The following is a 26,042-nucleotide window of genomic DNA, read 5'->3' as shown; positions in this document are numbered from 1 at the left end:
TGGAAGCTTTTCCCTCTTTCTTCCTTCTGTGCATAGCTTGTACACCACGTACAAGAGATGGGGAGGTGGGTCTTGGAGAGGCTTTGGGTGAGACCCTGGGAAATGCCCTGGGCAGCAGTTGGACCCTTTCAGCTATTTGTCTGCCTCACACTTCAAGCTTACAAGTGAGGGGCAAACGATCAGCGTGCTGCAGAGGTGCCACATTTCCTCTTTTATGTTCTCCCTCTCTGTCCCACTTTACACAAAGGGCATATGAAGTTGGAGTTACTCTCGTGGCACAGATTAATTTGAAATTGAAGCCAGGACCCAAAGGATCAGGACCGGTGATTTTTGCCTTGTGTGCCTCGTATGCTGGCTTTACAGCACTGCCTTGATTTGTTGCCTTGTGAAATCAGCATAACTCTCATCAGCTGTAATTAGCAGCTCTAGCTGACATGGGGAGCAGTATATTAGCTATGTTCTTGTTGACAGTGTGGTTTGGAGAGCGAAGACAAGCTCTCAGCAATTGATGGCTTGAGAGTCGGCTGAGTTCCATCTCCTTTCTGCGTGGCCGGGCAGACTGAGTGTAGATGACCACACACTGCCCTCTGTGTTTGAACCATCACTTTGGATCTCTCCCAGGCATTGTGATCTCCTGCACCTTCAATCAGAGGCATCAACAACCAAAGGATGGGTGATAAATCTGCCCGGCTGTGACGCTTGGTGGCTGGATGGGTAACTGACTCATCAGCATTCACGGTTTCTCATTTAATATGGGACTGTCCAGATGATTTAAGTGCCAGCAGCCTGGTGAGGAGGCAGTGCCTCTGCCTCCAGTAGTGTTGTGGATCCATCTCCCTGCCTCTCCACCACCCGTACTTTTCTTTGTGGGGGGAGTGGAGGGGGAGGAGGGATGGATCTGGCTTTGCTTGTCAGCTGTAGCTCTTCCCTACGAGCGGTTTTATTTCCTCCTGACGACTAGGGTTTTCCATTGGCTCCCCTTGCTCTCCGTTGTTTCTGTGCCGAGGAGCGAATGTCCTGTGTTCAGCGCTGCCCTGTGCAGCGAGCTGTGCCCTTCGCTGCGCTCCGCCCGCCCGCCTGAGGACGGCAGAGCCCCGGGGCGCCCCGCGCCACCCATGCCCCCGGGAGGACCGCTCTGCCGGGGGGGCCCGGCCGCCTGCCCCGCAATGTAATTGCAGCAGCCGGGCCGCGAGCTGCTCTCCGGCGCGGGGCCGCGGTTCGGGGCTGAGCGGGGCCGGCCCCGGAGGAGGTGCCGGGTCGGGGGCGGGCTGAGGGGGTGGGCAGGGCAGGGCACGGCACCCTTCTCATTGCCGCTGCCCCCTTCTCTCTCGCAGGCTCTCGTCGCCCGGCGGCTGCGGCGGCGGGGACGGCGAGGGGAGCCGCAAGAGCGGGGTCATTCTGGACATCGCCTCCCTGAAGATGACGGAGCTGGAGTCCGAGGTGCTGCCCTTGCCTCCCCGATACCGCTTCCGTGACTTACTGCTGGGAGATCAGACCTTCCAGAGCGACGACAGGTTGGGGGGCAGCGCGAGGGGCACGGGAGCGGGACGAAAGGGAGAGCACGCACGCAAACACGCACCGGGCGGGGTGGGAAAGCACGTACCTGGGGATAAAGGTAACCCGGGCCGGGGCCAAACGTACCCCAGGGGAGGGGGCGCACAGAGCCCGGCCCTGGGGTGCGCAGCTGGGCGGGGGGCGCGGAGCGGGCGGCGGGCGGCGGGAGCTCTCCGCGGTGCCGAACGCCTCGGGGCGCGGAGCTCTCCGCGGTGCTGACGGCCTGGCCGCACCGGGCCAACCAGAGCTGCCACGTGCGGGCGTGCTGTGTGCGGGGAACCGGGGGGCGTGCTGGTGCTGCTGGGCATTGGGAGTTGTGGGTACAGCAGGCCGGCAGATGCGGGGGTTTGTGGGCGTACCACTAAGGGGTGGCGATGGTGAAAAGAGAGTGCTTTCTGCGAGATGAGCGGGGTAGAGATGGTGAGGTGAGGGGCCGGTGTATTTCCCTGGTAAGCCATGGTCAGAATGTGACGTGAGTGCATACCTTTATTTCAGAAGTAGGGCTCAGCCAGCTTGTTCTCAGAAGATGTCTTGGCAGCATAGAATGCTGATGCTAGCCGAGTGATTAAAGATCTGCTGTGGTTGTGGCACAACTCTCCCTTTCCTTGGCTGGCAAGGATTTGTTATTAAGTTGATTGAGCTAAAGCAAAGGAAGGAATGTCTTGAGTTGCAAGTGAATTCTGTAAGGGGAGCGGTTAAACAAAGACAACAAGAACAATTGTGGCTTCTAGTCCGTTTGTAACAAAAAGGAGCTACAGTACTTGTGGAGAGCCAGTAATATTGTCATCATTTTGTGCCAATGCATGATGTAAACAAGGAGAGCTGTAGCTCTCATTGAAAAAAAAAACCTTTCTATTGCTGCTGAGTTAGCTTTTGGTGTGCACGTTTGGTAAAGCTGTCACAATAGTTTCTTGCATATGTGTTGAAAGGTGGTTTCTTCTTTTTGTGTGTGTACAGGTGTCAGACAAAACATGTGAATTTGGGTTTGAGAATGTGAGATTTATAAATATCTTAAATCAGAATTCTTGTCCTTAATGGCTGCATAAGAATTGATTTTCTTTTTCCCTCAAACATGAGTCTGTGATCCTCAGATTTTAAAAGCCTAGATTTCCTAATCAGGCATTTAAACACTGATATGGATTTCTGGCTCCAAATTAGAAGCTGAATGGAAATTTCTGCTGTAGAAAATATCTGGATTTCAGAATGGTTACAATATGGCTCATTTGGATAAGTTTTAATTTCAGATATTTGATAGCTTTAGTATTTAGTAATTTAAATGGAACTGAAATGCAGAAGATTACAATGGCAGATTGTGTTTTGTTTTTTTCTGCATTTCATTGGCATAACTCCTAATCTTCATTTTCATCTGGATTTGTGTGTTTCTGATTCACAGTCTCCTGATTTTTTTATTTTTTGTGTGGTGATACTTTGTGGTGCTTTGTTTTGGCAATTTCATTAGCGTTCCTTCTTAAGATATCTTTCTCTGGCTTTATGGGCTGTTATTTTAGCTGTTCTGGCTTCTCCTTGTGTTTGGAAAATAGGGACAACTTCCCAACATGTTTGGGAATGCAGATCTGTGAGTGCACCTCTGCTGTTGACACGTAGTCTGCTTGGCCCCGCTGTGAGCGTGCCACTGCTGTGGGCTCTTGGCCATGTTATTGTGGGCCCTGTTTCAGACCAAGCCCTTAATGGCTCTGGATACTTACTGACGAGGCAAACTCCACAGTAGTTGTGACTAGTAAATTAGGCTGCTCCAAATGAGCTGAATAAGCAGCTGATTTAGGCTAGCAGAAGAAAAGCAGATGGCTTTTTTCCTGTGCTGTGCTTATAAATACTAAGCAGCTTAGAGCTGTGCTTTGAAGTGCTCTGTTATAGTACTGAGAAGAGTGTGGTGGCTCACTGCTGAGGAAAAATTCCCTGCATGAGCAGTATGGGGAATTGTGACTGGAATAGAACCCTTTGGACTTACAGATGCAACACTGAAGGAGAACACCCACAGCACTAACTATCTCATTTCTTTATAAAGGCAATGCTAAAATCATTGGTGTCTCAAATATCTGCCTTTGAAAAATAGCCCCTTGAATAGCAGTATGGTGATGAAAGGGATGAGGTTTCTGGGGTCAGCAGAAGGTTGAAAGGATGGGATGCTTCTGAGGAATTAGAACCACTTCTGTTAGAGATTTATTAATCCATTCTCATCAGAGAGGATGCTGAGAAGACACCAGTCTCAGGCTGAGGTAAAAGAATGAGGTAATGCTGGAGCTTGAGCTGATGAGAGCTTGCTGGAATAAGTGGGTAATTAGAGATCTGTGGTGTGGCAGGAGGAGAGCTCACGTCCAGATAACCCAGAGAACTGGAGAAACTGATCTGTGAATAGGCAGTGGAACACACGGCTCCTATTTTACTTCTGTATTTAGGTTGTGAGAGGTGAAGGTAGTCAATCTAACTAAGTAAGGTTGACTCTTTGGCAGGTAGAATGATGTGAAAATTAAAATAGTACTTAAAATGTTGTGTGTGGGATGTTAATAAATCAGCCAGGAAGCAAATACAAAAAGGCCGGCTGGAAGAAAAATGGGGGAGGAAAATGGGTTTGTGCAACAGAGAGTGAAAAGCCTAATGACAAGCAAATCTAGAACTGACAAATGGAAATGTTCCTTCCAACATCTTCTTATTCATCTTTGGAACTCACTGCCTCGAGGCATCTGGAAGAGTTTGGGCTTAGCTGTATTTACATGTAGTGCAGCTGTATTTAAATGCTGTGCTTGGCATTTTTGCTGGGCAGGTCATTTAAATTACAGGAACGGGATCAACTGTCGTTCAGTTCTGAATCTCCAGAGGACACAAAATGCTGACTGGAGGCAGATATCTGACTCATGGGGGCTGCAAGGTGACTTCTCTGGGCACGTTTCTCTTTGGGAACCTAGAAGTTGTGTTGCTGTTGTAAGTCCTATCTGGTTTAGGAGTTTCTTTCCCTTGTTTTAGAAGGTTCCATCAATGTCAAAGACAAAGAGATCGGTTCTGTTATGGCACGGTTGCATTTCTTATCTCACTGATGTTTGACTGTCGCGGATGTATTTATGGTGTTGAGCCTGCATCAAAAAGAAAGTGCAGCACTGGGGGAACAAACACTGCTTTCCCAGGCTGCCCTGTCGCATACTTGGCACATGACTCCTCCAGTTATGGAAATCCTTTGTGCTTTGGTAATTGAGTGTAGGAGCACGGCCAAGGGGTGTTACTGGAAAGGAGAAGCAGCTGAATGGTGCACCCCATTGGTGCCACGAGTTTGGGCTTCTTCTGCAAGGAGGGCTTCTGTTCTTAAAGTGAGACTTTGTGGTCTTTGTGATTAAAGGCAGCTGAAAAAGCACATCTGCTGAATTGATAAATATTGTTTTATACTCCAAACTGTGACATCCCTTTGATCTTCGCAGTCCTGACTGCAGCGTTTTTTGATCTCCTGCTTTCTCTTTTCTTGGGCAGTGCTGACAACTGGGTTGGGATGTGCATAAAAAAAGCCCATAAATAAAATTAAACTGCATCTCCAGTTTAATGGAGATGCAGCACCATTAGGAACTTATTTGGTGCCTAATTTAAATGGTCTGAATACTGTCCAGAAATTCACCGTCACAAGCCACAGTCCTATTTACAGCAGCAAGAATTAATGGACATCACTTTGATTAAGTGCGTTTTCTGAAGCTAATTATCAGCAAAGACTCATTTGATGGGTGACACTACTTGGAGAAACTGCTCATGCAGAGGAACTCAGCAACATGCATTGCATGACCAGGAAAAGAGAGGGTTGTAATAACTAGGGTGATGTTTCTGCTTACCAGTTAGATTGATGTTGGAAGTTTCTTTGTCTGTTAACTGACATCTGTTCTTTGTCTCTTAAATTTGTCACTAGATAGTGGCTGTAAATCACAGGTTAGATTATACTTAGCACAAGAAAACATTAGTGATGACATATCAGACTTACAGGATTTTCTCCTTGTAGTTTATTGCTGGTACACCCAAAGTGACATCCTCACCAGATGCATCATTACATTAATGACAGTGCACACCATTCTCTGTCTTTCTTTCAGATTCCTTGAGTATGTCTACAGCTGAGTCTCCCCTTCTTCGCCATTTGATTTAATGAGTAATTTCTCTCCTTTTATTCATATGATGCAGATGGTAATTGAAAAATCCCTGTTTGTACCCAGAAGTGAAAAACGTTCGTTTCTGCAGTGGTGAAGTAATGGTCAAAAAGTGACTGCAGTGTCAGTTCAGGCTGTAGCATCTCTGTCTGGACCTGGATTTAGGAGATCTGGCTCTGATGCTCCTCTGTGCCAGAAAATTCCACCAGCTAATGCTGCCCATTTCCCAACAGTTTCATCACGGCTTGGGAAAGAAGGCTGAGGGTGCTTGTTGTCTAACGCCCAACTTCATCAATATGTCTGTGTTAAGACCCAATTTTCCACCAGCTCTGTGCAGAGTCTCACGAGGGGTGACTCAGTCTCGCTTGTGATACCCGAGCTTTGCTCCAAATTAAGTAATAAATAATACTGGGGAAGATGGTGACATCCAGACCAGAAACATAAGTGGCCGCGTGACCACTTGAGTTGAATTGCAGCTTCTCTGCTTTTACCACCTGATGGAGCAAAACCAAAACATTTGTTGATTGCGTTAAGCTATTTTTCTGAGTCAACACATCATCGGGAAGTTTGGGTCTGATGCTACCCAAGCAAATATCTGCTCCTGGAGGCCAAGCCAGCCTCAACCATAATGCCACTCCCAGTCCAGCCCAATGCTCACTGCACTGCACGGCTCTGGCTCCTGAGCAACTTCCAACGCTGCTTGGGAATGTGGGAAATGGCAAGGCTGGCAGCAGGGTGAGGTGGGCAGGGGACAAAGCCTGCTTTAGCTGTGTCAAAGTACACACCTCGGCTTTGCTGTCCCATCAAGACTGTGGACAAGACTGAGTCCAGTCCCCAGGCAGCATCCAAACCATTGGAGATGCTGCCTGAGCTGTTGTGTTCTGGGCCAATTCCAGCAGGAAATAGCATCCAGGTCAGCGGTCATCTGCAGGGCAGGACCTTGGGCAGCAAAAAGCCCTTGGGACAGGGCATGGCATGCTTAGATCTGCCGCCAGTTTTTGTCTTGTGCTGGAAGTGTGGTCAAGGTGCACAGTTTTCCTCCTGTTGTAGGTTTTCTTTTAATGATGCACAGCATTCTTAATTGCATTTTGCTTTTTCAGTTGTTCTGGAAGGCTGTAGTGATGATTACTTACAGGGTGTCTTAATTAATGTGCTGTTGGGCATTTCTTAAAATTGAAGTTTCCTCGTACTCATTGACATGCTGTAGAGTGTTCATCTGAAGGCAGGGATGGCTGGACATGACCAGGAAAATCAGTAGAGTTATGAAAGTAATAGAGTGAGAGGAGAAATACACTTCTCTTATAATTAGATCAATTATTTTATAAGCAAAATATCATTACTCTTTTCAGGGATATTGCTTTTGCTGTCAGCAATGGGCTCTTGCTGGCAATAAACACGAGCGCAGAGAGCAGGCGGGTGGAAGGCGTCCCTGGGGTGATGCAGTACGTACAGCAGTGCCATGGTGGGAAGGAAGAGCAACATTGATTTTCAGTTATTTAGCACAAGTTAACGCTGCAGGCTCGGATTTCCATCCCTCCCTGGTGTATTTTCTTGGTTTATTTACTTTCACTTTGGTTTCTGTTCAATTCATTGAGAGGATGGGCTTGAAAAGGAAAGCGTCATGTTTTAAGTTAAGTTACCTGGAAGTATCTTGGATCTGTTTTGCACGAGGGAATCATCAAGAATATGAGGCCATGTCCACAGATATGGGAAAGAAATGATGCTGTTTGCCATCACAGCAAAGCCCTGTGTCTGCAGAGGTGAAGGAGAGGGCTGCCTTTGGCATTGCTGGTGGGAGGTCAGGCTGAGCCCAGGGCTGTCACAGCTGCCACAAGGATGGTGTGACAAACAGCTTGGCAGCTGGAGCTGTAATCACAGAGAATGCTTTACATTTTTTTCTGCTGTGTTTTCCCACCATTCCCATCACAGTTGCATCTCTGTTCCCGAGGGAAACAACTCATTACCATTCTGAAGCTGGTGCTCGCTCCTTTCCCTCGGCACCCTCTGCTCAGTGACAGCATGCAGAGCCCCGGAGCTCAGGCTCTGCCTTGGGTTTGTGATGCTCGACCCGTGGCTCTCCCATAGACCCTTGTGTGGGCATGGTAAATGGATCAGATGTGGATTTATGGAGAAATTGGCTAGAAAATCCCGTGTTAAGACAGAGCATCTCAGAGACTTCATTTTGGGCTAGGCAGCGCAGCACGTGGGTTTAGAGAGAAATAATTTGGTTTGAAGCATTTGTTTACTATTTTTAGCTCTGCTTATCAAAAGCAAAGTGAGCACATTGCCTGCTGAGACCCCGCAGCTAGCACAGATTTCCTTGCCATGCCGCATTTGCCTCTGCTCCGTTGGCACCAGCTTGGTTCTGTAGCAAGCTTACTGGTATTAATTTGCAAAGAAAATGCTTCATGTTCACGAGCTGGGCTGGCAGCTTTGTTAACAGGTCATGCAGGCACTGTGCAAATGTTTGCCCTACATGAAGGCTTGGCCATGCAGGTACAGGGCAGCACCAGCCCAGGAGCTGCCAAGGCTGGAAGTTTCTTCTCTGGTTGCTCTATGACTTTGCTGGATTATTGCAATAGCAGATCTTTTATTCTGCCTGGCATTATTTGAGACAATAAATAATTGGTAATGAAGGAGCTGGTGGTGATGGAGTTGAAATAAAGGGATTAAGTGCTGCTTTGGCAGGTAGACTGTGGACCTGAGTGCTTTACCAGTAGATCAAATTAAAAAAAAAAAAAGAGCAAACAATAACAACAAAAATAACAGCACAATTCCCAGATCTCTCAGACTCAGAAAAATTGCCTCTTTGAGCAGGAAGGCTGTGATATTGGATCAAGGAAGGATTTGCACCAGCTGTGTTAGCTTTTCAGGCATGCTATAGAGTTCTTTTCTGTTCTAAAGGCTCCCTCAGGACGGTGATGGTGCTCTCTGCCAAGGCACCCACAGCTTCTGGAGGAGCTGCAGGAGCTCCCTGTGCTCATAGCGGGGCCACCACTGCACGCTCAGTGCCTCTGCCTCCTCCGGGAGGTGGACAGCCCGGTTTTCTTTGATCCCTTTCTCCGAGGTTTGATCTGGGACTGCGGGTTTTACTGACTCTCAGATGGGACATAAAATGATATTTTATGAATGGAAGTTTCAGGATTGTGCCATCTTGCAGAGCAGTTGCTCGGCGTTTTTTTCCAAGCCCAGCATTTGGGGAACGCAAGTTTCTGCAGGCAGGGTTTTTTGCCGCATAGATATCTCCCGATGGTAGACACGCTTTCCCTTGTGTTTTTCTGCGCTGCTCCCGTTGAATTGACTCCCACTGCGGACGGATCGAGCAGCCCCTGGCCCCGCTCCGTTCCCTTCTCGCTGCTCACAGCGGCCGTGTGTGTCAGCGCGCCGGGAGTTGGGCCTGGTGCGCGCTTTGCTGCGGGACCGAAAGATTTCGGGGCAGCGCTGCCGGAGCGCGGAGAGCGCGCACGGCTGGGTTCTGCCGCTGCTCTCTCCCGATGTTGCGGCAGAGCCCTCTGGAGGACGGCGCAAACGCGGCTCCCGTTGGACCCACCTCCCCAGGCCTCGCCGGCGCTGGGATTGCATTGATCCCGCAGGACCTGTCGCCGTCGATTCTCCTCGATTCTCCCCACAGCTTTGTGCGCAACGGGCGGAGCAGCGCTGCATCCGCTGTCGGGAGCTGAGGGTGTTCTGAACGCGGCGGTGTGAGAGCCCGCCGTGCTGTGGGCAGGAGAGGCATCGCTGAGAAACGCGCCTTCCTATCAGGGAGCGGAAAATACCGGGCACGGAATGCCTGCGAGGAAGGCAGGCGTGCCAAAGACGGGCGGCTTTCCGGTCCAGGCTCGTGGAGAGCGTTGTGTGACAGCAGCCGGCACTCATGCTATGTGCTGTGCTGCGTGGTGTACAAGAATCTGACACAGCAGATGCTAAATATACATGCACCTTTTTCAAAGCTGAAGTGCTTTCTGCATTGTCTAAAACTTTTCCCTTTGGAGGAGCTGTGGATGTGACTGCAATTGGGAGCAGGGAGAGCTGCGCAGATCTGAAGGAACTCATTCTCCCAGCACCCGTGTGTCGGTGTGAAGTGTGTCATCACAGCTGGGCTGATTGCTCCATATGGGAGCACTGCTTGAAAAGAGTCAAGTTCCATAAAATGGCTAGTCATTGCCTGTGAGAAGAGAGTTTAATTGAAATGATTGCAACGCACGCTGGTGCGCTGGTTTAGCTCGGTGTTTATAATGCACAGTCACACTGTTTGTTCAAGGCAAGAGGAAAGGGCTTTGGGAGTTGCTCGCATTTCTCAGTGAGAACTTGCAGCTGGTCTCTGGGAAGGCATTCCTTTAGCAAAGCTATTTAGTCACCGCTTTAAGCTTGGGCTGTGAAGACGAGTGTGCTTCACTGCAGTGTGATGCAGTTCCACCCACGCTGCTGACGGCAGAGGACTCCTCTGGCACTTCAGTTCCCAATTCGGGTGACTTTGGATTGGTTTTCCCAGTCTGGCACAGGGACACACGCTGCCTGACGTTCTCACACGGATGTGCACGGCTGTGCTCGCCCACCAGCTGGCATGCAGGGAGAGAAGGGTGAACTTTCCTGTCCCTTCTTGTCTCAAACTCATTGCTGCCCATATGTGTGCCTTCAGTTCCAGCTGGGTGCATTGGCACCAGGAGGCATTCCCTTGAGGAGAAAGGATGTACGGTGTTCTCTGGGCTGGGCTGGTCCTCACGCTGCTGCTGTGAGCTGGAGGGCTCTGCTGTGGGAAGCAGTAACCTGCAGGGCACTGGGAGCATGATGTGGTGAGGGATGGGGCACAGAGAACCACGAGGTCCAGGAGCCCCCTGCAGAGCTGCACCCGGCAGCTGTTCCTCTTTGCCTGTCTCCAAAGTGCTTTTACAGCTCAGCATTTTCACTTGGCTTGGGCTGTTCTCACAGGGTCTGCCCAGTGCTGGTGGAGAGGCTTATTGCCAGCAGCCATTGTGCTAACACTGAGAAGGAGAACAGCTTCTAGCTAGTGCAATTTGTAAATATTTACTCTTCTTTTTCAGAGTACCCCAAACACAGAGATACCCAATGCTGCAAAGACCCCCCTCCATCTCACTACTGCTGTGTGTAGGGAGCTCTGTGCAATTTGTGCTGATGCTTCTCACTGCCAACAGCTCACAAGGAACCTGTCTTCTCCTCTGGATGCCTTGGTGCCGATTCCTGCTTTTGGCTGTGTGTGCAAACAGGGAGCCCCCGTGGTCAGAGCACATTGTGGCAGAGCATGGTGTGCACTATTGACTGGCAGCAGGATGTCCTTGGTGCAGTTAAAATAAGAAATGCACTTGGAGATCAGTGGTGTGGTGCAACCCTTGTTCCTGTCCTTCCCACGCAGCCTGGTGAGGCGCAGAACTCCGTGGAGTTCATGGCTCATTTCTGCAGCATGCTGGGAGTCTGTCTGTATGTACGGGGAGTTGCCATTTTCCCTTTCTTATATAATGTATCATAAAGCAAATGGTGGGAAGAGGGAAATGTCTGGGAAATGGTACATAGAACAATCCAGAGAGCCCGGGGGCAGAGGGGGCCCTTATTACCATGAGACACAGCTGATGGAGTCCCAGGGCCTGAGTTTCTCCTTTGATGATCTGTCTAAAAAACTTCAAAGATTTCCAGTTGCTAAAATTCTCCACATTTTTTAGCAGAAACTTAAGGCCGTTCAGTCAGCAAACACTGTTTTGCAATTTAAAAGATAATTTAATTAGAATTTTAATGGCTTAATTACAAAGTGGCTGGGAAATAAAGGTCACGCAGGAGCAGCTCAGAGCTTTATAGCTGGCATTAGAGATGTCCTCTATGTGGGATGTGGCCACGGGGGCAGCTGTGGTGCTGTGGGATGTGTGTGGGGCATTGAATGCAGGCAGCACAGAGTTCATTACAACGGGAGGCCACCAAGTGTGGCTAATGGCAGGTGCTGTGCCTGTGCTCCCAGAGCTTTCTGTGCATCCCTGTGGTGCACTGAGGCTTTATCACTGCTCCCATTAAATGCCAGGGCTGGCAGCCACCCTGCTATGTGCTCACCTGCGAAGGGGCCCAGCTGGCTTTGTGCTCTCTGCAGAGTTTTCATGCTTTGCTAGCAGGTATATATTTAGATTTTACCCCGGGGCTTTTAATTTCCTCGCTGACTTGAGCAGCACTGACAGGTACACCAATACGTGCCCTTTTTCCTCTGGAGGTTTTAACCTGGCATCAGCTCTGCTAGGAAAATGTGAGAAGAGACCACAAGTCGTTGTTAGGCTCCAGGGTGTCATTGCTCCACTCCTGGGCACGTAAAGCACACTGTGGAGAGAGGAGCCCGGAGCCGGCGGCTCTGCAGGGACATTTATTCAGCATCCCTCCGTGTCTGCTCTATTTCTTCAGCCGACAGCCTCTGCTGGTTCTGCAGCTTTCATGCTCGGCGCTGACGAGCCACACTTAGGGAGGTAAAAATGGGTTTGCAAAGGCTGTGATGACAGTTCTGGGATTCGGCGCACGCAGTGCTCACGGCCCCACGTTACATAAATGCGGCTCTGCGGGCACCGTGGCCCCCAGGGGGAGACAGGGCTGAGGGATGGGGAAGGGGACAAAGAGCAGGGGACATCCCTCAGCCCGTCATGGAGCTGCGCAGCCGCGCAGTGCTGGAGGTGCCGTGTTCTACGTGTGAACATCCTGGGATTGGCAGTGCTGGAAATGTTAATGCAGGGATGTGGGGAAGGGAAATCAGGGGCTCTTTTGCCACCAGACTCATTGTCTCCCTCGGTGCTTTTGCAGCCTGTCTGAATGCTCGCTGCGTTTTCTTACTTTACATAATTTTTCCATTTGTCTCCAGCAGCCCGGCTCTTCAAAGGCTCCCTTCTATTTCCAGCTCTCTTGCTGCTGCTATAAATGCTCTCCTCCATGTTTTCTGAATGCTCCTTCCTCCCTAAAGCCGCAGTGCTCCAGTTTATTACAGCACTCTCTCATGCTCAGCAGACGCTGCTCTGCCAGGTAGTGGCTATGTGAAGCTCCTCTGGGGACTCTGCAGTTGCCAAAGGACCAAAGAGGGAATGAATTGCAGGCAGCAGCTCTACCCATGCCATACAAACCCTCTGGGTGCCTTTGGGTGCCCACTGCCTGGGATGGGAGCAGGTGTCCAATGGTTTTGGTGGCTGCACAAAGATGTGTAACCCCTGGTGCTCCGCTCCAAGCTCACAACCATTGGGTTTCTCTGCACCCTGAGCCCAATGAAGCAGAATGTGGCCCCATGGGTCGGGCTGGGGGTGACTTCCTTCTCAAAAGATAAGGCCATGGAGCATTCCTGCAGTGAATGTTGTGCTCCAGTGTGGGTTCTTGAACCCACTTGGTTGCTGCTTTTGGCTGTAGCCTCTGAGCTGTGCATGCATCCATGGCAGCTGCTGTGATGACAGAAATCCCTGCGGTTTGTGAACTTTTCCTGAAATGCTTTTAATGACAGCTTAATAACAACACTTAGCACTCTGTACAGAGCGTCTCAGCCCTGGTGCTTAAATGCTTTGCTGAGAAGGGTAAGGACCATTATCCCCCATACTCTCTGGAAGGGGGGAATAGCTGGATTTTATTTGTGAGAATAATTATAACGAGTGGAATTAATCTACTTTTTGTATGAATGGCATTGCTTTTAAGAATACAAAGGTCAGGAAAGCATCTCAGATAGAAAAGAGAGTGTGTGTTGGTATAGGTCCATCCAGCCACTTCTCAGGGAGCGCCTCAAGGTCCTGTTGTACACGGAAATCAAACCTGACAAGCAGTGCATGGAGAGGCCAGAAAGCAGAAGAGGTGAATGCAAGGCAGTGCACTCACTGATGGTGTGCTGGGTGTTGGTGAGCAGGCACTGCTTTTGCCCTGATCCCACTGTTGCTTATCTTTCTGCTCGCTCCCAGCCTTGGCACGCACAGCCCGCTGCTGCACTATGCAGGAAGCAAAGGCACTGGGATAAGTGCTGGTTTCTTGGGCTCCAGGAGTCCATGATCTGAGTGAAGCCATAGCAGGGCACTGTAGGTTGGGTTTTCTTCTCTCATCTCTGGCCTGCTGGGCTCTCTTCTGTTCAGAGCACAGCTTCACAGGGGCTTGGCTTCCTGCCCTATGATTTCTTCAAACCCAGGAAAATGGGGTTTGTTTGGGCTGGGACCTCTCGGTGTGACAGCAATACAAATGCAGAGCTATAATTCCTCAGTGCACTGCGAATGTGGGGGAAGAGCTGCGGAAGTGCTTTGTGCTGTCGCTGCCCTGCTGTGCACAGCCTGGTGCTGCTGGTCTGTTCATGGGGATGCCAGGTCATGGATTCACCTCAAATGAGCCAAAGTCCTGGGGAACCCCGCAGTGCCTCTGCACTCTGCTGTTCTGCGTTGAGGGGACTGCAGCAGAGGGACAGTGGGAGCATGGGGTGCAGAGCTCGGTGTGCTGGATGCTGCCTGTGTGCTGCAACCAGCTCATGCCTCCTCCTAGCCCTGCAGGGAGGTGTAGTAGTTTGTCTCTGAGTCCTGGTGCTCACTGAGCACTCCTCACCCAGAAAGCTCTCCATCCCTGTGTGCTGGGAGGGCTCCCTCACCTCAAAGATGGCAGTGAGATGGAGAGAGGTTCTTCAATTGACCGATACGAGCTCTATTTTCTAAGCCTAATTATTAGTAAGCGTGGACATCCTTGATGTCCAGAGAGGATCCTGAGAATCTCTTGTATATTCCAGTGTCTCTGCAGTTCTGAAGTAATCGATGTATTGATGTTGCATTTCCTCCTATAAGAGCTGAAGCTCTTTGGCTTCATCCTTACCAGTAAGTGCAACTCCACCTACTGCTGGATAGTTGGAAATCTGCACAGGAGGATCTGCCATTGGGCTGGTGTGGTGCTGGGGAGCTGCTGGGGGCTCTCGGGAAGGTGCTGGGCTCCCTGCCTGCAGGAGGAGGAGCACTGGCACCCTGCGGGGATGGAAGGGATGCATCCTACATAGGGAGAGAAAAGGAAGCATCAGCACTTGCCTTTTTTTTTTTGCCATTTTTTTCTTTTTGACAAATTTGTTGCTTTAACCGAACCAAATGTCAAAGGAAAAACTGCCCTAGCGAGGAAGAAAAAGCTCAGTCTTCTGCAGTTTTAATTTCCTTTGGGACATTAGAAAAATTCGGTGAACAGAATAGAACAAAATCTCAGAACCTCCTGGAAAAGGCTGATGTTTGCAGCAGGCTATTGAAGAGAAGGGCTGGTGGCAGAGCAAAGCGGTGCTGCTCCGTGCAGCCCCCAGCTGGTTGGCACTAACTCTGGCAACCTTGGGATATCACAGGGTTTGGAAAGCTGTTTGCAGACTGTGGGAATGCGGGGCATCCCCTGGGGACAAATGAGCAGGTCTGATCCATGTTTGCTTCTTGAGAAACTCTTCAGACAATGGCTTGGCCACGTGAAATTGGTGGTGTCTGTCTCTATATTGGTAGTGCTCTGAAGTTTTCCTAAGGGATGATGCCATGCTGTTAAATTTGTAGGGTCCATGAAATGCCGTTGTTGCTGTGTCTGCTGAGGAGTTTGTGGCAGTGGAAGGATGGCATGGAGCATCGCTGTCGCTTGGCTTGGGACGTGGAGGGATGGCATGGGCAGGTGGCTCTACAGCTCTTGGGAGCTGCTGGAGGTACAATGAGAGCCAGGCAGATCTCTCAGCCCCATGGGTGCCTCTGGAGAGATGTTGGTGCAGCCCTGAGCATGGAGACTTTGGGCAAAACGTGCACTCCTTTTCTTACCTCGTGTGGCTGCCAAAAGTACCTCCACACAGTTGATGCTGCTCACGACATGCAAGGCTTTGAGAAGTGTTCAGTCAGCGTTTCTTACAGAAAGCTCTGTGTGCAGCTGCTTCTGGGTCTGATCTCAGCATTGTAGGTTGATTTGCTGGAAGAATTTGAAAAAAAAAACCACCTTTTTGATTCATCAACTTCTTACAGTGGGTTATAGCGTGCTTTATTATTAATAGGTTGGATCAGCACGTAAAAGGAGTTTTGGCAGTCAGGATTGAAAGCTAGCTAGATGAAAGGAAAATATTCCATGATGCAGGTACTGTGGATCCAGTTAAGACTACTGAGAAATCTGCTTTGTTCTAAATGATATTTTCAGAAAGATTGTTATGACAGCATTGGCTGCTGAGCAACCCTGAGCCATTTCTCTCCCCTCCCATACAATGGTCTCTGCATAATGCAGGCACTGAAATGAGAGATCAGCAGTTTGTAATGGGTTCTCAAACTGAAATTAAGCGTCGATTTCCTAGCTCGCAGCCAGATGTTTGACACTCATTTAGCAGACAAATATTTCTGGGCCAGAGCAATTTTTATTTGGACTCTGAAGTCATGGATGCTGTGTTCTGTTGGCCTTCATTCTCTGCATCCCTAAGGCGGACGCACTGCATGCACGAGGGTTTGCTGCTCTCATTTGCCTTCTTGCACTGTGAGTGAAGCACGGACTGTCAGCACAGCGCTTCAGGTTACACTTTGCAGCCATTGCTCTTTCTAGGAACAGGCAACTTCCCAGCAAGAGTGAGCCTTCTGGGCACACTCATTATGTGTGGAGTAATGCATTTTGGCTTTTGCATTGGTTGAGTTCTGGGTAAGCATATGACAGCCATAAACTGACATCATCGGCACTGGAGATCTGCAATTAGTTTGAAATGCGTTTTGCTGAGTAACAGCCTTTTGCTCTGAGTTGCAGCAGAGCTGCTTTGCCCACCCAGTGCAACCAGCCCCTTGCCCTCTTACTGTCAGCAATCTGCTCTGCCAACAACCGGCATCTGAGAGCTTCATTTCGCTTTTTCTCCTTGCGACAGCCTGGATTTTGGCTTCAGTTTCAGGTGACCTCTTTTCTCCCTTGGAAGGGAAATGCCTGGTGAAAGCAGCAGCCCTGCACTGGTTTCTTGTGTCCTGCCTTGGTTCGGTCCCCTCTCTTCTGTGTTTGTGCTCAAGTGCTCCTGGAAGAGGTGTCTTCACATAGAGGCTCCCGCAGGTGGGAACTGAGTTTCTTGATGGGTTATTTTATGCATTGTTTTTGTCTGTACAAAACATTGTACATTGTGCTGTACAACAAAAGTACAGTGGGGGAGTCTCCATTTTCTAGTAAAACTCCCCAAGCGTTTCCCTAATACTTCTTTTGCTCAATGCTGCTGCTTGACGGCATTACTGCTGAGATCATGATTTACGCGTAAGCCACTTTGTGCATCAAACATCTCCCCTGCAGTTAACATTCTTCTGGAATTAGCAATATAACATTTAGTTAGAATTTCTGAATCGTTTCCCAAGGGAGAGAGCTGACTACCCCAGCTCCAGTGATTCTTGTCCATCAGGGCTCCTCAGGCATGGGGCTGGTCCATGGGGCTGGTGGCAGCGATTATGGCTGGGCATGGGAACGATGCCCCAGGGTGTGCAGATCCAGAGCAATAACTGGAGACGAGGCTGAAGCAAACCATGGAGCAGAGAGGAATGGCTCTGTTAGGAAACGAATGTATTGATCTGATGAATCATTTTGAGGCAAAAGGGGAAATTAAATGTGCTCAGAAAGCTGGCACACTCGTAAATGGGCTGCGGGTTTTTATCCATCTAACATTTCATGGGCTGCAGTAAAGTATGTCTTATGGTGAAATCCCATTAAGAAATTATACTCTGAGTAGGGAAACATGGATTTTGTTAACAGGGAACAGAGACTTGGTTTCTTTTCCTAGATCAGCTGTGGGGTGGTTTGAGGGCGTTCTGTAGGGTGGTTTTGAGGTGCTCCATCAGGCGGTGTTGGGGTGCGGTGGGGTGGCTTTGAGATGCAGTTGGTGGGGTGTTTTTGGGGTGTTTTTGGGGTGTTTTTGGGGTGTTTTTGGGGTGGTTTTGGGGTCCATGGGGCCCTGAGGTAATGGCGGCCGCCTCTGTCCGTGGTGCTGAGCCGCCGTTCCTGCGACCCTCGGGTCTCCACGTGCTCTGGCACCACCGCATCCCGCAGCTGATGATCCTTGTTGGGTGCTGCCGTCGGGCACGAACAGAGCAGCCAGGGGCTGATAGCATCCCCAGAAAGATGGTAGGGTGCATGGCCCCATCTTTCGGTCCCACCTGCGCACTGTGGGACACATGGAGTTATCTCCTGCTCGGGGCTTCTTTGGCCATGATGAATTCCCTGCTCTGTTTGACACCTTGACAAATCGATGCCAAGAGTGTTGAGTGGTGAGCAGTTTTGTGCTCACCTGAAGTGACAAGGCTGGGTGGTGTGAGGACGGGCTGTTTTGGCACAGCCAGGTGGGCAGGGATAGAGCACCAGGTGGTGGTGGCAGCTCAGAGTGAGGCAGCGATGAGTTCCCCTCTGCTTTTTTGCAGCGTGTGCATTCGGGAGGAGGCCTTGTTCTGCTGCTTTGTGTCCGTGAGCCAAGCATGCTGAGTCTGTTCCCTGGCATTCAGTCCGCACGCTGCTCTTTACACAGAGCGATAAGATGAAATAGCTTCCTCCCCGTCATGTCACTACAGAAAAACAGGGATGGGGAAAAAATAATCCCTCATCCTTTGCCCTGCCTGTGGTGATAAGCATAATGCAAGCATTTGTTTTTTAAAGGAGGCAGCCAAGACAATTACATTATTTATTGAACAAAGCCGTTTTGGAGATTTCTGCACAGCAAAGGTTTTCTTAGTCATTTTGCACCAAATCCGTTGCAGCAGCAAGGCCAGAGAGTTTGCCTTGACTCCCCTCACTACCAAAATAAATGTGCAGGGCAGGATTGTTCCACTGAGCAGCCGCGAGTGGGGAGAAAGGAGAAGAAAGGAGATGGTATGTGCCGGCAGCTCTAAACTGAATGCAGTGAGGATTGCTATGTACGGGAGAGTTCAGGGGAGAAAGAGGAGGAAGTCACAGAGGCAGCCCAGGCTCGCAGGATGGCAAGAGCCAAGCTGAAGAATTCCCCTTCAGAGAGCAACTCACATGTGAAGACTGTCCCACCAGCAACGGCAGAAGATGTCCGTGGGGTGAGCCCCTTGCTGCCGGCGCGGAGGATGGGCTCCCTGGGGAGCGACGTCGGACAGAGGTACTGCGGGGCTGCAGTGGTGCGTGGGCTTGGGAAGCAGAGGGGCACGCTTTGTCTTTTCAATAAGAGGGAAAGGATTCACGCCACCAGGGGCTGGAGGGGTGGCGGGTGAAATCCTTCTGACAGCTGTGTGTGGAAAAGCCATGCCAGCTCTGAAGTTCCATTATGAAACAGATAGCTGGAGCAGAAGAAAACCATATCCTTTGAATTTTTTTGTAAGTATTCCTTGGTTGTTTTTTTTTTTTTTTAAATTTTTTAATTTTAAATTTTATTATTATTATTATTATTTTTTGGTTTGCCAAAAGCATCTCCGAATGGCAGCCCTGAGACTGTAGGGCTGCTACATGATGCTGCTAACTTGTGCTGCACCTTCTCTGTGCGGTACGACACCAAAGCTTATCTACACCGCTAGCACCACAGAAAGCACTGTACATAAGCACCATGTTTGCACTGATGCTTGATCCCCCTTCTGAGGGATGATTTATTTACAACAGCAAAAAAAAAAAAAAAGAAGGCTGCCCTAGGAAATGCTGCATCCTCTTTCCGCAAGCACACAGCTGATGCACAGGAGAAAAATGTGCTGTTTTTCAGGAGGATGGAAACAGTTTCCCACTGCACTATGCTTCTGAAGAAGCTAGACCTCCTCATTAAGAAGAGGAAGCATGTGTCAGGAGTTCAGCTCTGGTTCTGTTTGTTTTCTTTCTGTCATCTCTTCAGCATTTCAGCCCATCCATGCTCTCTTTCTTCTCAGCAAAATCTGCCTCACCTGTGACTGTGTGCTGTGTATCTCCTAGGATGCAATTTGGTGCTGTTTCTAGCTCTGGTTTCCAGTGCAGATTAGCACAGTAGGAAAGCTGCTGCTCGTGGTGAATTTTACTTGGCTGACTCCAGGCTGGCAGGAATTCACCACCTTGGCATCGGGACCTTCATGCAGCTCCCTGGTGGGCCAGGGGAGTGCAGGCAGCGGGTGCAGCTGAGCAGTGTTGTGCCCATTGGGGAGGCAGGGAGGTGTGCGGAGGTGCTTTGGTCTCCAGGTCCGGGAGGCAGAGTCCCGGTGTGCCTGCAGAGCTCAGGTCTCCATGTGATGGATGGTGGCACCATGGTTGGTCTTCCAGCAGGCAGACTCTTGGATCTTGTGAATCATTGCCTTCTGATTTCATGAGCTTACGGGTATGGAAGGCTGCATACGTATGGGAAGCTGCACATGGGCATTGGGCAGGTACCCTGCAACTCTATCCCTGAGCCTTGTGAGGTATCATAGAATCATAGAATCACAAGGTTGGAAACGACCTATAAGATCATCTAGTCCAAGGAGGTGTCATCACACTTTACTGAGCAATCTGCATCTCCTCTACTCCCTGGGCAGATTGGTTTGCTCTGGTTTTATGACTTGTTTTCAGAAGGGTTGACCCATTCTGGGGACTGTGCTGTTAGCAGAGTCCTGGGGAGAGATTGCTTCCTTCTTTTCATCTCTCAGGCACTGCTGGTGTTCCCTCAGCAAGCCCAGAGGTGCTGGGTCTGAGAAGAGGTTCATACTTGTGGCCAGGGGGCTCTTCCAAACCCATCCCAACCTGCTGGAGTGGAGCATGCAAGAGGGGCTTGGTGGACTCAGCCCAGGAGCAGGAGCTCTGTGCCTCTTGGCAGGGATTGTGTGGCACAAGGAGCGGTGCTGGAAGGCAGGGATGGATCCAGGGCTGAGGGGGCAATGTCCAAAAGCCACAGAGCTGCAGTTGTTAGTGGACCTGGGCCAGAAGGCTGAGAGCACGAAGCACAGCGGGTGCCTCCGGACTGCAGATGATACACGGTTGAACCCAGTTCCCTGGGCTTCATTGGAATTTCATGGGTTTTGCTGCAGTCTTGCTGTAAGGAGCTGGTGGCTTGGACGCTGCTGGCAGGAGGTGAAGTTCCTGGCAGCACTCTGCACTGCTCGCAGAGCCCCACGAGCCGCCTGCAGAGCCTGAATCCTGCAAGTGCTGTGCTCCCCTCGGTGATGGAGTTGGCGATAACAACGGTTGGTGTGCTTGTACTTCATTGCCTATGCAAGAAACAAAGGAAGGAAGATTGCTTTGAAATTATGGATAGTGTGTCAGAGATGCTCTGTCTCCTCCCGAGCCAGACAAGCAGCATTAGCATGTTAGCAGCAATGGTTGTTAGTGGGACTTTGGGGTGAGATGCGAGGTGATGCTGGGAGCAGATGCTGTGTTACAGGATGTTCCCAGTGATGCAAATCAGTTCTCCAGGCGGCTGAAGCCAGTGAAGTTTATTCCCACCTACTTTATTTGCTTGTTACTCTGTCTGTTAGTCAACTGCAGCATCTCAGGGCTTTTTAGTGGCTCTTGGTTTCAGCAGGAAACTGTGGTTTGGAAGTGACCGAGCAGCCCTGCAGCTCTGCACAGCAGGAGGCTGCGTGATGCTCGCAGCTGCACTGCATCCTACTCTGAAGGGAGCATGATATGGGGAGCTTCACTCCTACAAGAAGGAGAGACGGTGCTGGGGGAAGACTTTGGGAGGAGAAGGTGTTGAGGTGGAACAAATCACAGAGAAGTCGATTTTTGAGCTGAGCTCTCTGTGGAGCACTGCAGCGATGCAGGCTGAGGGCTGTGTTTGGGAGAAAGCTGCTGGCAGTGTGGTCATGAAAATATCTGTGCTCGGATCTCACTTTGGGGGCTGTTGATCTCTCTGCAGCACCGGACGTGCGGACATTCTGTTGTGTTCTTATTTAAAAAAACAACATTTTTACAAGATAATTGTGTCCTGTTTATGCAGCTTTGCTAGGAAGCAGGGGAACTTCTGGCCGCTCTGCGTCCGGAGGCAAGCTGATATTCTTAAGAGATGGCAAACGTCCTGTAATGCATCTGTGTTTGAAGACCTGTTCAAAAACTTTGAGGGGGGGAGGGGGAAGAGGGAGGGAGCAAGGCTGGCAGCACTGCCTGTCCTCCCCAGAGCACAGGATCGCTCCCTACAAACTGGAGGGGCACGGCCAGCCCTGAGCAGTGGGAAGCAGCCCCGTGCCGTGGAGCTGTGGTCTGACCCAGGGTGAGCTGCTCTCCCACTGCTTTGGGAATTGCAGGAACAGGAATTAGGGCTGCAGGTCTGGGAGCGCTGCCACATGAAACCTCGTGGTGCTGAGATGGTTTGATGGAGAACATTGGAGTTGTGGGCTGGTTTAAGGGACGCACGGAGGAGCCTCTTCCTCAGACAGTTGATGAGGTTGGGTCAGATTGACTGGGACTTGTCCTGCTAAGCTTTGGGAATCTCCCAGGATGGAGCTTTTCCAGCCTCTCCACATGCTTATTGTAGTGCTTCATTACTCAGGGTGAATATTTCTTCTTCATATTCAGTCAGGCTTCCCCTTGCTGCATCTCATGACTGCTCCCTCTGTCCTTTTGGGAGGAGTGGGTTCCCTCTTGCCTTGCACTCAGTAGCTGAAGGCAGCAATCACTTTGTCCCTCACTTCCCTGTCCTCAGACTCCATGGTCCCACCCCTCCTTGTCTAGCAGCTGGAGGTGGTTCTGGCACCAATACATGGGGCTTTGCTCCATCCATGGCACACTGAGGGCTGAAAGCTGCATGGCAATGGGTGAGAAATGGCAGCACGCTGGTGGGCCCCGGGCTTGTTGAATGGAGAGCACTTCAGAGAACACCAAAACCACCCAAACATGTTTGAAAATGTAATTTCTGACTAATCAACGGCTGTTCCCCCAAGGGGCCACCAAGCATTAATAAGCTCATCCCGTTGGATGTGTGCTTACAGCCTGATGCTCAGACCCACGGTCTGCTCTGAGCCCTGGTGTTTCTGGGGCTGTCGTGTTTGGGTTTCTCAGTGTTGGTCTCCATAGCAAGTCCTGGGTGCACGTTGTACCTGCAGCTGAACACTGAACTCACCGGGATGGGGGTCAATGAGCCAAGAGCAATGTTTTTGCACATTTCCTTCATGCAGTGCAGAGCTGCGGTGCTGCAGGCTATGCTGCTGCCAGCTGTAATGAAGATAGCCTGAAAAGGTTCCCAGCTCACTCCCCAGGGCTTTGCTTAGGAGTTAGGGAGGGATTGGACTTACTGAGGTGCAGTGGGGACTTTTGGCTGTGCTGGGGGTGAGGCACCCCATGTCACCATGTCCTCCAGTTCCCTCTTGCAGTATTTGCTTGGACTTTGGTCTCGTGCTGCTCTCCCCATCCTGCAGACCCCCCCATGCTCAGCGGGGAGCTGCCCCCTCCCACGCCATGTCCTACGTCGGTGCTGAGCTGTAGGTGCCAAGCATCAGGAGCCCACGCTCCAAACATGCGCTTGTGTTTTAGCCCTGCTTATTTTTGGTCTTTCATCCTCATCAGAGCCCCGTGGTGTGCAGGGCTTCAGCATCGCTCCCTTGGAAGGGGCTGATATGTGAGCTGAGCATTCCTCAAGGTAAGGGCAGGCAGCACACGTGGCTCAGCAGGCTGCATTTGGGCCACCACACGGTTTCCAAACTGCAGCCCCTCCCTTGGGTCCCCATCCCTAGGCTCTGAGGGCACTGTGAGCTGTGGGGCTGCCCCATCCCATCCTGCACACGTTGTTGGCCAGACGCTGCCTGTGCTGCTTCCTTCTCCCTTCCTCTTTGTTGCTCTTTCCCCACCTCTTTGCTTTCCTTTTTCGTCTCCTCCCATCTGTCCTTCTCACATCAGGCTATTTTTGTGGATGAGTTTCTCACTGTCAATATGGTAAGAACCATGGTGTAGCTCTTGTCTTCGTGGATGTGTGCCTCTTTGGGGACCCTTCCCCAGCAGGTGCCCCTCCTGGTTGGCTCTGTCCCTCTACTGTGCCAGGTGCCCTCCTCATGAGCACAGACCCATTGGGTCTGGGGGCTCCTTCAGCCCCAGGTGCCCCAACATGGCAGGCAGTGGCTGAGCACCCTGAAGTGCAGTGCTGGTGGGAGAGCATTTGTGCCCTAGTGGCTCCAGGGCCCCCCACTCGAGGCAGGGATCCTTTGCTTCAACTGACTGGGAATTGCACGGCCAGAAGTGAATTTGAATGCTCTTCATTGTTCAAAATACTTCCCAGAAGATGATAGAACAGCAGAGAGTGGCAGTGGGCTGCCCTGGTTGGGGCAGGGTTGGAGTGTGCAGCCCAAGCTGGGTGCTGCAGAGGGGGCTGTGCAGTGCAGCGTGGGTGGGCAGGCATGTACTCTTGTACATAAGCAAGCCTCATTAGTTGCCTTTTGTTCTAATAATAAACCTGCCATTGTGTGTTCTCCTTAGAAGAAAGTCCTACCCTTTGTCAGGGGCTGCATCTTGCAGATGTCAGAGCTGTCTGAAGCTGTGAAGTTTCTTTTCTTTGCTGTGCCTCTCCTTGCTCTGTGCCTTTGCTGCTTGCACTGCAGGATGCAACCAGCCTGGCTCCTCCCTTTGTCACATCCTGGGGTGGCTACAGCCCCTCGCAGCCCTCACCCACAGGGCACATCCCTTCCTCCTGCCCAGCTCTGTGCCTGTGGAAGCGATGCTGTGGCTGTAAGTCTGTCCGCCCATCTTTCCCCCTGGAGGACATGTGCCCTTCTGTAGTGAACAGAACCCACCAACTCTTAAAAACTTGTTGATGTCTGGAAAACAATTCTTTCCCAGTTGGGAATTGGAGTGGATTTTATTTTTCTTCACAAATTGCAGTGCTCCACTCGTGGCACCAGGCAGGCAGAGCTGGGAGCGCTGGGGCTGCCCATCACCCAGGGCTCTCATTGCGGGGCCTTTCTGGGGCTGCAGCCCCACACCCCATGCTGAGACCACAGCTGCAGGGTGAGCAGAGTGCGAGGGACCGTGTGGTGCAGTGCCCCACGGCAGCTGGTGTGTGGGGCTGTGTCTGCAGGAACTCTGCTCACTCTGTCCTCTCACCACCAGCTACCAGCTGTTGTGCATTAGGATAAAACCAAATCACTTGCTGTTTCTTGCCCATAATGTGTCAGTGAGGCACGGATGGATGCTGTGGAAAGCCAAGTGTGAGCAAGAGCCTCGGGCAGTGCCTGCTGCTGGGGTTAATCCCATTTTCTGCGGGGATTGGGGCTGGCTGGCACAGAGCTTGTTGGGCTGGGACTGCCCACCCCAAAGTGTCCTGTACAGGTTTTGCAGATTAAGAATCAGAAAGTTTGCAAGTTTTCATTTGGTTTGTGACCCAGCACCTCTCTCAGCTTTGCTCAGCCGCATTTTGGGAGATTTTGGGAAGACATGAGTGCATTGGGCATCACTACATGCCGAACAGTTGGACGAGACCCTGGGGAACATGGTCTGGTGCCTGATGTGGTGGTTGGCAACCCTGCCTGCAGCAGCAGGTTGGAACTGGATGATCTTTGAGGTCCTCTCCAACCCAACCAGCTATGATGCTAAGAAAGCTCCCTGCTGCTGGCATGGCAACACAGCACATCGCTGAGCTGGCATTGCTCCATGTGCCATGGGGACATTGGGTGTCCCCACAGGCATTTCAGCACAGGAGATGTGTGTCACATAGGTAGTGACAGAGGAGCAGCAAACAGAATGGTATCACAGGGAGGCTGCTCTGATCTCTGGGTAGATGGGGGATGAGCTGGCTTTCTGTTGGACATGCACTTCAATTGAGATGGGAATTTATTGCTGTTACATAGTTTGAAATATACCAGAGTGCTTTACTGCATATTTCAGACTCCTCTGTGCTGGTGCTGGGACCAGGGAGCACCAGGAGATGCCAGCATGAAGGCAAGCAGTGCTGGGGTGGCCTGGGGCTGCCTCAGGGACTTCTTTGTGCATTCCACTGCCTTCATTTGTGTGCCACCCCCCATAACATTAACGCCCCACATACCCTCATTCTTCCTTCCGTTTATTTCATTTGCCTTTTTATGGTCACTGGTTGTGAATGCAGAAAGAGCTCTCCGAAGTGCACATGGTTCCTAGAAGTACCCCAAGCAGCACCTCGCAGAATGTAATTTCTCTGCGGAAAGTGTGAAACTGAATTTGAGACGGAGCAGTTTGTGAGACCCATCAAAGAAAACCCCCAAAAAGCATAGAGAAAAAATCCCCCCCCCCCCCTCCCAGACAGCATAAAGAAATGTGTTGGTGTGGAGCTGAGCCCTTAGGGCATCTCTGGGTGCCCGAGGAGGGGACGTCACCGTGGCAGTGTGCATTCCTAGGGCTCAGTGCCAGCCCTGCTGGTCCCCCCACAGCTGCCCGCGCTGTGCCGCACCGCCCTCACCTCCTGTGATGCTCTCACCCATAGGCCCCACGCCGAGGATTTCAGCATGGATTCCTCCTTCTCTCAGTAAGTGCCATGCATGCGTGCATGCGGTGCTGGGAGCGCGAGCAGCCCTGGGTGCCAAGAGCAGAGCC

At 50.9% G+C, this 26,042-nt stretch overlaps 1 protein-coding gene across 2 annotated transcripts in view; it reads left to right on the top strand.

The window, feature by feature from the left end:
* Positions 1 to 1,419: 1,419 nt before the first annotated feature.
* Positions 1,420 to 26,042, top strand: part of KCNT1 (potassium sodium-activated channel subfamily T member 1) — a gene marked incomplete at both ends in the record, with an annotated part of 42,558 nt that continues 17,935 nt past the window's right edge. Inside the window, 2 exons of one of the 2 annotated variants that reach the window (XM_079544885.1) lie at positions 18,578 to 18,726; positions 25,933 to 25,974. In XM_079544885.1, the coding sequence (XP_079401011.1) occupies positions 18,578 to 18,726; positions 25,933 to 25,974 (191 nt within the window). Of the gene's footprint in view, positions 1,515 to 18,577; positions 18,727 to 25,932; positions 25,975 to 26,042 lie in introns of those variants that run through there. The other variant, XM_079544886.1, reaches the window with a different exon arrangement.

The sequence above is a fragment of the Tetrao urogallus genome, assembly GCF_951394365.1.
Source record: "Tetrao urogallus genome assembly, chromosome: 19".
NCBI lineage: Eukaryota > Metazoa > Chordata > Aves > Galliformes > Phasianidae > Tetrao > Tetrao urogallus.
Note: the sequence above shows the minus strand (reverse complement) of the source record. Positions and strands in the feature narration are given on the sequence as shown.